We start from the raw sequence: 12,826 nt of genomic DNA on the forward strand, positions 1-12,826 counted from the left end.
GGACAGATAAAGACAGACAGACAGGTCCTCCTCCCAGTTGTGCTCTGCCAATGCAGGCAGTTCCTATTGAACAGCTCACTGTTTCTATTGAAACACTAGCCAGTTGAGCAGTCTTCGTGACTGAAGCTCCTGCCATCTGTGCCCCAATAATGAACCCTCTTTCAAAGTCATTTAGCCATGTTTATCCTAAATCGAGGTCAATTGGGCCTGCTCAACATTTTTATACATGCCATAGAGCATGATAGGAAGTTAATTGCTTAATTGTATAATGCAGTACACGTGTATAGAAGCATCTGCATTTGTTATGTTTCTCCTCTCATTTATTCAGGTATTTCCTTTAATTTGTCACCCCTCTGTCGGTAGTGTAATGTTCTGGCCCCCTCTTTCCCTGCCCCCCTAGGCGCAGGAGTCAGCCCAGCTCTCAGAGGAGATCCGGGTGCAGCTGGATGCTGTGCAGCAGAAGCTGAACGGGGTTCGAGAGGAGGTGATTGAGAACAGCCTCTCCCGCGAGAAGGAGTCCTTCAATGCCCGCAGGGCCCAGGTAAGTGCTTTTGCACCCACTAAGACCGCCTGGTATACACACACTCTACACACACAGAGAAACCTACATACATGCACCCACACACACAAATGCCACACATGCACACACACACACACACCCCACATTTACACACACCACAAACAGACACACACAACAAACTTTGCACACACCTCATACAGACACACACAGAAACCTAAATCTATGTACTCACACATACACACACACACACACACACACACATTCACACACCACTGGAATGTCTACATCAATTTCTTTTTTCAGGAGGACATTTCAAAGTTGAGGAGGAAACTGGAGAAAGCCAAGAAGCCAGCCGAAAACATTCCGAACTGCGATGAGATTCTCAACGAGGAAATTAAGGACTACAAGGTAGCAACTGCGCCAGTGCTTGTCTGTAGGGAATTCAAACCTGTTTTGGCGATTTTTCAGAAAACATATTGCAGTTTGTTTTTCATGCATAAATGCTATAGTATAATCAAATAACACAATATAAGTAGCTAACTTGCCAGAATATGTGTTTGCTTTAATACGATGTTAAAAAGTAGCCATTTCCCTTGGCATGTAATCACTATCATTGGAAGCAAATGCATCATTGTCCGTGCAACTTTTATAGTGTATTCATACAGCGAGCAACTCGTCAACCAAGTTGCCGGAAGTACATTCATTCTGTATGTAGCTGAGCGACGTCCAGCAACACGAGAAACTGAGCAACTGAGCTACCAAAGTTGCCCGAAAAATGTTGGCCACAACATCGCCCATCAACAGCCAGTCAGAGTTTCGGGCTTCCTATTTATCCAACCAATATGATACCATTTCGCGAATTATTTTTCCGCTCAGTGAGGAAAAATAGACTAACAACTCATCATGGTACCCGGCGTTATACAATGTTTTTCAAAAAGAGTACAGGGATAAGCGTCTGAAAATGACGCTTGTATGGCAGTTTCAACTTGCTTGCTAGTAGTGTTGGGTACCGGTGCCAAAACCGATACTTTAAAATGGTACCGATTCCTAAATGGTGCCTGAACCGATACCTTCTTTAAAATAAAGAGCAAACAACAACTTTAAACACTGGCGCACATGCCAAATCTGGCCAATCCTTGCCCATTTAGGGGGTACCCTATTTAAAGCTTTATAACTCCAGATGTGTACACCACAGAGACTTGAAAAATTGCTTAAATGAAGCAAGACATTTGTACCATTTACAATACTAGCTTAGATTATTTATATTCATAATTTTGGAAGAAATAAAGTGCCACAAATGCAGTTGTTTAGGCAAAAAATCTAAAATGAATTTGCTCTTTTTTAGCTCACAATGAAAAACTGGGAGATTGCATATATACAGCAGGTTGAAGTATACATTTCTTGGATCATAAATGTCTTGGCCAGAAGTTCATAAAATCTAAGGGTGAATATGTAGAACTACTAAAGATCTATGAAGCAAAAACTAAGCACTGTATCCAGCGTCTCCAAATCTACCCAAAATGTCTGAATTATGCATTTCTGTAAATCACAACAAATTCACGTATTTCACTACGAGTCAACTGTTTTTACTCAAGAAACTCACTGTGCATAATTTTCAAGTGGTAATTACAAGCTTTCTGTCAGTAGAGTGGTCTAAAATAGCTAACAAATCCAAAATGTCCATTGTAAATCATATAAATGAGCCCCTTATGAAGGTTCAAGATGAAACTGATATCAGATTTAAACGTAATGCAAAAATATTGTCACACAATGCTGCACAGTACCTAAATGTGTAATAATGAACTCTTGTATGTATTTCTATACTCTGTACTTTCGTATGTTTTCTTGTATGGGGATGGGACGATATGAAAACAATTTTCAACCGTCCACCATGTTTTGGCAATGTTCCAACACTCTCCTCATCACTGTTGTATGCGTCACAAAAACTATTACACTACTAACTAACGCTTACAGTGTGAAATATCCACATTATATAATATCACTAACTTATTTAAAGACACTCAATTTCAAAAATAACGTATATAACCGAAATATTTTGAGCAGTAATACTTACATAGCAATGATGAAATGTTATCTGTGTTCAGTAGAGAGAGACAGTAAATCAATGACAGTTCTATCCGCTTCTGTTTTGCACCAGAAAACGATGTCAGATAGGTCTATCAGCAAACATATGGCTTAGCTATGCCCAGAAGTCCTCAATAATAATAGTATTTTCCGAGAAATTACAAAAAAATCATTGACAACGTTTCGTTTGGTGCAGCGTCTTTTACTGCTACCACAGAATTAATGCGTAAGTGAATGCGATGATTTTCAGTTACGCTGACCTATAAAACGCTATTCCAAAAGGAAAATTTGACATGTTATACATTGTTAGAAAGCTTATACTCTCACCTACTGAATAAATGAATTGACATTCGGCCAGACTGTACTAAAATGGGCGACAATGCCGTAAACAACCCATGTGGCATTATGCACAGCTATTTTGGAAGGTACCCAGGCATCACAATGCGCGTGTATTTCACTAGACAATATTGTCCAAGACAATATATGACTACTCAGTCTCAAAAGGGACATCTCTATGCGTAAAACCAATGGTAGCCTAAGGTTTTATATTTATTAAGTATTTAGTCCCAGATATTGACTGTAGAATGACATGGTATAATTTTTTAAAACTTTGTCTCGTTGGTTGAATTTGCATTAATTATTGCGATCGCAAGATCGCACATTCCTGGAGGGACTAAAAAGTGGCTCCGAAACAAGGCACTGAAATTTGCGTAGTGATTCAGTCCGGTCGGTGCTGACCATATAGGAACCGGTGCCATTAAGGTACCGGTTTTCGGTACCCAACCCTACTTGCTAGCTAGCTAGTGAGGGAAATAGCTGCCTAGCTAGTGATCACTCTAACTAGTGAGAGAGATATGGAGAGATTGCTAGCCAGCTAGTGAGAGGGATAGAGTGGTCGCTAGCTAGGTGGCTAACTATTGAGGGAGATATAGAGAGATATATGGCTAACGAGAGAGCAGTAACAAATATTTATCAGTGTCCAGACATAACTATAGAAACAAAAGGAGATATGTGGCTATATGGCAAATATACATCTTTGATGACGCCGTTATTTCTGTTCAATAATATGTAGTTGCACAAGACAACTAAGAGGATACAACGGGAAGCTCCTGCTCCTCCTTCAGCCTAGTAAACTTGAGCAACCCATCAACCGAGTTGCTCGTTGAACGCAGGGTTAGGGTTGTATTCTTGTCTTCAACAACATGAACAAATATTTAGTGATATTCTTACAGTAAAACTAATGTACTGTACACATTTACTCATATATTGTTGTGGGATGTGATATTTAATAAAAGTTGTCCTCTCAAAGGTGGTATATGCCAAAACGCCTCAGTTTCAAACAGCGACCCTGTGGCTTCAAAATGTAAATCCATTGCAGTTGGGGACTCAAATCGACCAGGCTCACATTCCCCTTTTCACTGTAATAAAAAAAAGAACACCCATTTGTAAAACTAAAATGCTTTATACCACTGTGTAGAAGATCTTGGCAAAAAAATAAATGTAAAAATATTGTCCAATCTAGTTTTCCCGGTGACTTAGCCACCAGTAAACAGGTTAGCTGGGTGTGGTATACTAATCGAGCTGCTGGAGATTTGGAGTCCAGAGGCGGTGCAGTTCTCCTTTTCATTGTAATTACAAAAAACACCCATTCATAAAACTAAAATGCTTTACACCACACTGTGGACATGATCTTGGTGAAGAAATACATGTAAAAATCTAGTTTTCTTTGTGACTTTACTACCAGAAAACATGTACACTAGCAGCAGGTTAGCTGGCTGTGGCATACTATTCTAACTGCTGGAGATTCGGAATCCAAAAGGTGGCGCACGTCTCCTTTTTACCGTAATTACCAGAGGTGGGAGTAAGTCACACATATGCAAGTCACAAGCAAGTCTCAAGTCTTAACCTTCAAGTCTCAAGCAAGTCCCAAGTCACTGTGTTTAGACTCAAGCAAGTCAAGTCGAGTCACTGCTAAACGTCAAGCAAGACAAGTCAAGTCAAGTCATTGCTCAGGTCAAGCAAGTCACAAGTCCAGTCACCGTGAAAGAAGCACTTAAAACAAGAGAGAAAGGGGTACAATGGCAAGCCATGTCATGAGAAAACTGCACCTGTTAGTTAGTTAGTTAGTCTCTACAACTAGCGATGGGTATGGTTAGGATTGTATCAATACCAATACCACTATTGATACTGCTTATCGATACCAATACTTATCAATACTCTTAATATTGACTGCAAAATACATGTTGTTAAAAGAATTATCAGTACTGCTTTTATATTAGTTTGGTCAAAAAAATATTTAACAAAATAGTTTTGTTGATAAAATGAAATAGATTGTTTTCTCAGATGAAACATGGTGATGGGACCTATTGGTGTAGATACTGTAAATGTCTGGTAGTTGTTGATACTTGAGAAATTTCTGTTTCTGTTGGTCTTCACTAACTTAATGGGAATATGACTGTAATATAGTGTTAATCTCTAAGCATTTTGTAATTTTTCCTTTAATTAGGCCTTCCATTGCAAGGCTCCAGAGTGCGACCATTTTGGTCGCACATGCAACCAAATATCTGCCAGGTGCAACTAAACATTTTCATTGGTCGCACTGGTGCACCTGACATTTAGCAGGTCTGTCTCTGTGTGTTGCGACGGAGCATTATGGCCACAATGAGGAAAAAAAACATTCTGAGATTTCGAGAATAAGGTCGTAATATTGAGAAAAAAGTCGTAATTTTACAAGAAAAAAGTCATAATAATATGAGGATAAAGTCGTAATTTTACGAGAAAAAAAGTCATATTACGAGAATAAAGTTGTAATTCTAGGTTACGTGTTATTTTAGAAGGGAAATATCAGAATTGCAGCCTGCCGCCTGCGTTAAAATGAGGAAGGTAGAGCATCTTGTGAAGTTATACTTTAGTATAGGTTTCACAAATAATGAAATACTTAATCTTTTGGCACATCAACACCACATTATCATAAGTATCAGGACATTGAAAAGATTTTGCAAGAAACTCTGTCTATTCCGACGAAAGAACCACACGGACTTGGAGGAAATTGCAGGCTCAGGCTGCCATTAGACTCCTCTCGCCCGTTTTGTTGGTTGCTGGTAATATATTTTACTAAAAATTATGGGGGTTTTTTTCTCAAAATTTTACGATTTTATTCTGGTAATATGATTATTTCTCGTAAAATTACACATTTATTCTCGTAATATTACGACTTTTTTTCTTGAAATATTATGACTTTATTCTCATTAAATTACGACTTTATTGTCGTAATATTATGACTTTTTTCTCAATTACGATTCTTGCAATATTACAACCTTATTCTCGAAATCTCCTCATTTTTTTCCCTCAGTGTGGCCCTAATACTCCTTTGTAGTACAGTGTGTGTATGTGATTAGCGTTATTTTTTTTCCCCCACCCGCATTCTGCGAAGACCCGCTCCTACTCTGCCTCTGATTGGCTCTGACCCTGATATTCTTCTTCGCTGAGTGCGGGTCGGAAAAAAAAGGCATGTATGTGCATGAGCGTGTCTAAAGGGGTGGCACCGCCCCCCCCCCCCCCCAAATTTTATTGGCCCCCCCGGTGCCCCCCCAATGCCATTGGGCTAGAGTACTGGCAATCTGACAATGCCCAACGCCATTGGATCAGAGCGCTGTCAATCGCTGCCAATCACTTGTGCAGTGCCACTTTTCATGCAATGCCACCTCTATTAGGGCACAGGGCACTGCATAAGAGCCTGAAAATCGTGCCCAATGTTTTCTAAGGCAATTTTCAACGCTGTATTTATTTCTGATAGAACTTTATGATTTCCCATGGGCCCCCCCCTGACTGGTTGTTGGTCCCCCCTGTGCCACCTCATTTTTAAAATCCTGGAATCGCCCATGTACGTGTGAAACCGCGCCCTGTACTCCTCAGGGAGCAGCGCACATTTTTGTTTGAGTTATTTGAGTTTGATTTATTCGAGTTTGTCAAGCACTTTAAACATCAGCACTTTTTAAGTTTATTTTTTAAACAATTGAGGTTATTGCGATTTCTTGTTTGTGCTGTGATCTAAATAAAAATAAAAAAACATTTATCTGCACCTTTATTCCTTTATTACCAATGCGTATGGCAACTGACAAAAAAGGTAACGCTTAAAATGTATTATTGCGGCACCAAAAGGTACGATGAAAAATTTTGGGTGCAACTAAATTATGTGCTGGTGCACCTAAATGAAAAAGTTAGGCGCACCAGTGCAACCAATGTAAAAAATTAGTGTGGAGCCCTGCATTGACAGTTTTCAACATAGAGGATAGTGAGTGACATTAAAATAGAGAGTTGAAATGACTGATATTACAGTGTGGAGGGTGATTAGCATGTCTGGATGATCATGGCAGTTTTTAAATCTTTATCCAAGACCCTTTGAACACCAAAATAGATTGTTATACCCGCAACAGTTTCCCATTTTGTATTTATTATGCGGCACACGCGAGTACCTACTGCATAGGCAATTGCTCAGATTGCGTGAATATGAAACACAGCATTCTATCTGATGATTAATATTTTCTGCTGTGGATTTTGTAGACTAATGCATCCATTAATTTAAAACACTGAACTTTTAATCCTCATCAAGGAAAAATACCATTTTGCCTGATCTCACAGGATTGCATTTGTCACACAGTTGATTAGAGAGAGGGAGATACCATACTGCTGTGGTTGAACAGAATGATGAAGCTCTGTCTTGAAAAGCTGTCAATTCGTAAGCTGTCTTGTCTGAATCAGAAACGGTCTGGTAATATAAGGCTCGAGAGAAAATCATCGCAGATATGGGAGAATCCTTTCAACATGCTTTCAGCTCGATCCTGTCTTGCATTGTTTTCTAGGTCCTGCTAGACACTGTCTTTTAAGCCTGGGTTGCACGCACTGCACTAAACGTCACCCAATCATGTTTCAAAATGGTACCTGTTCATGCTCAATATCTAGAAAAATGCAAATAGGCTATTCAGCTTAATAAAAACTGTCAAGTCCTTTCGAGTCATCTGCCTAAAGTCAAAGTCAAGCCTCAAGTCATGAATACCAAGTCAAAGTCAAGTCGAGTCTTTTATCAACATTAGCCAAGCAAGTCGCAAGTCCTCAAATTTGCGACTCGAGTCAAGTCATGCAACTCGAGTCCCCCACCTCTGGTAATTACTTGTCTTCAATATACCATACTGTAGACAAGATGTTGGCAAATATAAACAAATATCGTTGTTCATATGGTTTAGCTGTCTAACCATGTCAGAAAACTTTTTATCGGGCCTCTTTCCCGGCATAACTTTGACAAATCGGAATTGAACAACCAGGATGATGTCAAGACAGGGGTTGGCCACAATTTAAATTTCATTTCACCAATTCAAAATCCCTTCTGGGGTTGTTTTGAATAAGATAGCGAGAGCGTTTTTTCTTTTTTTGTTTTGGTGCCATTTTGCTTCTGAAACGGCTGTAGAATTCTAAGTTCGCCAGGACACTGGAAGGTGTAAAGTTTTTAGGACACCTATATATGAACGTATGAATAAATAATAACCAATTAACATCTAAAACAATTCACAGTGAGTTTTTCCTTGTGATTTTTTTATAATGACCCCATTTGGTGAAGCGTTAAGTGCAGGCACAATTGCTTATAAACAAATTAGCATGATCATTTCTGGCATCTAATGTAAAAAAGTTACATCGCTGAACTGTCCGTGGACTTTTTAATTTTTAGCTTTATTTACTCTAATTTTGCTTGTTTCCTTGATTAATGACCTGTTAAAATTAGCCCAAATGCCGATTTTGTATTATTTTTGTGTGAGGAATGCCTATTGTGACTACATTGGCAGAACACGGGCAGAACATTCGACCTCCAAACTCTGCAGTCTTTCCCACAGGTTGAGAATTTAGTTGTGGCGGTCAACTCTGTGTACATGTCCAGAGGGGTGGGGTTGTCTGTAATGTCTATTAAATTGTATTGTAACTATTAAGAGGCTATCAAATGACTGTCCTTCTGAATATGTTCGTGTTCAGTACTGTCCTCCCTGCTCTGCTCTACATACGCCAGCTGCAAGAGGAAGGGGGGGAGGGCCAGCGCAGCGAAACGAGTTTGCTGTATGTCACTTTGAAATTTAAAAGAAAAAAAGAGAAAGAACACAAATTAAAAGAGGAAAATAACAAACAAATATAGTGTGTTCTTTATAGAAATAAGCACGTAAATACCGAAAAATCTTTTTAGCCGGAGGGAAATCTATTTGGGCGGGCCACCCAAATACATTAATTGCATGGGAATATTCACACACAGAAAGTGTGTGAATATATACATCCATCCTTCCTTTTTCTCTCTACACTTCAACTCAACTACACCCACTCATACATCCATCCTTCCTCCAAGGTCTCACCTCCCCACCTGGCTTCTCTCTTTCTCTGTTTCACACCCACCCCTTCCCCCCGGCCCCCACTGTTCTACTGCCCTTTTAAGCCATTTTTCAAGTCTTTGTGGTGTTCACATCTGGAGTTATAAAGCTTTAAATAGGGTACCCCCTAAATGGGCAAGGATTGGCAAGATTTGGCTTGTGCCTTAAGAGGTTAATAATTACTATATTATTACTTGATATTACTGAAATTATATATGTGTAATTTTATCTTTTTTTCTCCTCTCTCCCCCCTTCCCCCAGGCACGCCTCACCTGTCCATGCTGTAATTCCCGGGTGAAGGACGCAGTTCTCACAAAGTGCTTCCACGTGTTCTGCTTTGAGTGTGTAAAAACTCGGTACGACACGCGTCAGAGGAAGTGCCCCAAGTGCAATGCCGCCTTTGGCGCCAACGACTTCCATCGTATTTACATTGGATAGGCGCCATGGCATGCAATGAGTGGAAGGGGAGGTTTGGGAGAACTGGGTTGGTGAAAACGGCTTGGTAGACTGGTTACGTATGGTAGATTTGATGTTTCTGATTTTACAAATAGAATTAACCTCAACCCCCTGCTCCCCACTTCCCTGAGGACCACAAAAACAGGACAGAGTAACCTGATGGATGATGGATGGGGCAAAGTGTTTGTGTTTTTTTCTACTGTGCATTATGCGGGTGTGTATGCTGCGGCCTCCGACACCCTCTAGGGGCCCGAGACCCCCTCCCTCATCTTTAAATCTCTCTGTGTCTCCAGAAGAATCACTGCCCCCTCCCCCCCTCACCAAGCGTGGAACTCAACCCAGTCTGTAGAGGGTAGAGAGTTCAGTTGGGACAAACAAGCCTGCATCCCTTCGACCCAAACCCACCCCAAAGTCATAGGCCTTCAGATTTTAAGGAAAGCATGGTTCACACATCCAACAGAAAGACTAAAGCAGGCAGTTCACAGATCAGGTCCTTGTTGATCATGTTAAACTGGGAGACTGATGATTTTTGATGGTTTTTAGGTCTGTGACTGTACATGTTGCTGTTGGCAATGATGTCCCAGCCCTGGGGAGGCAAAATATCCCCCCGCCTCCTTTCTAACATCAACACGAATATTTGAGTGAACAGTAGTCCTGGAAACCTTGTCCAAGGATCTAAAAGACTGGAGCTTCTACAGGGTAGACTAGTGTAACCGTGAACTGTATCGCGCTGTCAGGTCATTCTCTGTTTTTTTGTTTTGTTTGTATTTTTGTTTTTATTTACAAGCCATTTTAAATTCAAGGCATCGGTTTCAGTCAATCTGACATATCTGACATTTTTTTTGATTGCCAACTTGCAATTAATAAAAAAATGGGGGTCTAAAACTACCTGTTTCCTCTTCCTGTTTGTGAAATCTCACAGAAATGAGTGTTTCTGTGATTATAGGTTCCATTATTAAAGTTTTTTATCGTTTTTCCACTGGTTGTAAACAAAAGGACAGCAGCATCTATTTGGTTATGTATCAGTCTCAGTTTGGTTCTCAAGTTCAATATGGCCACCACATTATGTAAATAAAGAAATGTACAGTCAAAGTGTAGGGTCCTGAAAGTTGGCACAAAAAAAAATTATCTTGCTCAACAATTTTACCTGTTTACTTTAACCACCATATTTCACTTTACATTTTTATGGAAAATGCTGGTTTTGTCTGGCACAAGTGTGGGTTCTTATTTTCTTTGAACTAATGCTGATCTATATCAATACATGGGACATTCACTACATGGCCAAAAGTATGTGGACAACCCTTCTAATTAGTGGGTTCAGCTGCCTATTGGTAACAGGTGTATAATATCAAGCATATGGCAATGCAATCTCCGTAGACAAACATTGGCGGTAGAGTGGGTCACACTGAAGAGCTCAGTGACTTTCAACGTCTCACTGTCATAGGATAGCACCTTTGCAATAAGTCAGTTTGTCAGATTTCTGCCCTAGAGGTTTTTGGGTCAACTGTAAGGGCTGTTGTTGTGAAGTGGAAATGTACAGGAGCAACAACAGCTCAGCCGCAAAGCGGTAGGCTACACAAGCTCAAAGAATGGGACAGCCGAGTGCTGAAGCACATAGCACGTAAAAATCATCTGTCTTCGGTTGCAACACTCACTACCAAGTTCCAGACTGCCTCTGGAAGCGATGTCAGAACAAGAACTGTTTGTCGGGTGCTTCATGAAATGAGTTTCCATAGCCGAGCAGCGACATACAAGCCTAAGATCACTATGCGGAATGCCAAGTGTCAGCTGGAGTGGTGTAAAGCACACCGCCATTGAACTCTGGAGCAGTGGAAACACGTTATCTGGAGTGATGAATCACGCTTCACTATCTGGCAGTCTGACAAATGAATCTGGGTATGGCAAATGATAGGAGAACGCTACCTGACCAAATGCAGAGTGCCAACTGTAAAGTTTGGCGGAGGAGGAATGAGGGCTGGGGCTGTTTTTCACAGTTTTTGCTAGGCCCCTTGGTGCCAGTAAAGGGAAATCTTAATACTACAGCATACAATGATATTCTAGAATATTATGTGCTTCCAACTTCGTAGCAACAGTTTGGTGAAGCCCATTTCCTGTTTCAGCATGACAATGCCAACATGTGCAAAGTAAGGTCCATAAAGAAATGGTTTGCTCAGTTTGGTGTGGAAGAAATTGAATGGCCTGCACAGAGGCCTGAACTCAACCCCATCTAACACCTTTGAGATTAACTGGAATGCCAACTGCAAGCAAGGCCTTATTGCCTGGCCTCAGTATTTCTCGTGTTGCTGAATGGAAGCAAATCCCCACAGCCATGTTACAAAAGTGGAAAGCCTTCCCAGAATAGTGGACACTGTTATAGCAGCAAAGGGGGACCAACTCCATATTAATGTCCATGGTTTTGGAATGAGATGTTCAGCAAGCACATATCGGCGTGATGTTTGGGTGTCCACATACTTTTGGCCATGTACTGTAATATTAATACTTGTTAAGTACCTGGGAGGGGAGTAATATCAAACAGTGGTACATTAAACTACAGTTCCCGGGCTGCAGTGTAATCTTCCCCGAACAACCACTTGGCTGCTTTACAAGTACACATCAAGTTACAAATTTTAAAAGCCGCTTTGCCAGAGGGACGGGAGCGATGTGCACTGTCAACGGTTATCAGAAGCTGCCAAAACGCCGATCCGCATTGGCTGTGCTTTGCGCTGGAAACGCTCCTTATCTGCGGATAAACTTTAACATGGTTAGTTTGTTGCAGCTATGCATTGTTTTGTCTAATAAAAATACCTGTGCCTGCATCTGGAAGTACCTACTACTAATTCTAATTTATTCGTCTCACGTGGTTTCGAATAATTATTTTAACTGTGTAAGAATAAACGTGTAAAAATTGTTCGGCAAATGTAAGTTCTGTTCTCAACCGATAAAATACCTAATACCTAAAGTTAGCGGGAATTACTCTTGTGTTCTTAGCCAGCAAACATATGATGAGATGTATTTAGCTAGCTGGCCTCGGTCTTAAAACTTTGCCAGAGTTATGCCTAGGCAGGGCGGCATGCCCCATACCTATACAGCACCAAGAGTTTTCCACTTTTCAGGGTTTCCTAAAGAAATAACCACAATGGCCACAGACTCTCAGCACTTAAAAACATTACTTTCTGTACCTCCTGAACCCATTTCAACAGACAGAATTCACAAGCAGCTTCACACGTCCGCGCAATAAAGCCCCAAACTTAGGGGATTTTGCGTTTTCTCCTTATTTTTCCTGCCAGATTACATCATCTTAATGCTGCAAGCCCACAAACAATATGTCCTCACCATTGGGCATTTACCTACACCAGCCAAT

The 12,826-nt window shown here is 40.6% G+C and overlaps 1 protein-coding gene across 1 annotated transcript in view; it reads left to right on the top strand.

Annotated features, from left to right (window-relative positions):
- The window catches only part of rnf20 (ring finger protein 20, E3 ubiquitin protein ligase), a 74,748-nt gene extending 62,467 nt beyond the window's left edge, over nt 1-12,281 (top strand). The window contains exons 20-22 of the mRNA XM_035427340.1: nt 401-541; nt 824-928; nt 9,271-12,281. Coding sequence (XP_035283231.1) covers nt 401-541; nt 824-928; nt 9,271-9,447 — 423 coding nt within the window. The 3' untranslated portion in view covers nt 9,448-12,281. The remainder of the gene's footprint in view (nt 1-400; nt 542-823; nt 929-9,270) is intronic.
- Nucleotides 12,282-12,826: the final 545 nt, after the last annotated feature.

Source organism: Anguilla anguilla, chromosome 7 (assembly GCF_013347855.1).
Source record: "Anguilla anguilla isolate fAngAng1 chromosome 7, fAngAng1.pri, whole genome shotgun sequence".
NCBI lineage: Eukaryota > Metazoa > Chordata > Actinopteri > Anguilliformes > Anguillidae > Anguilla > Anguilla anguilla.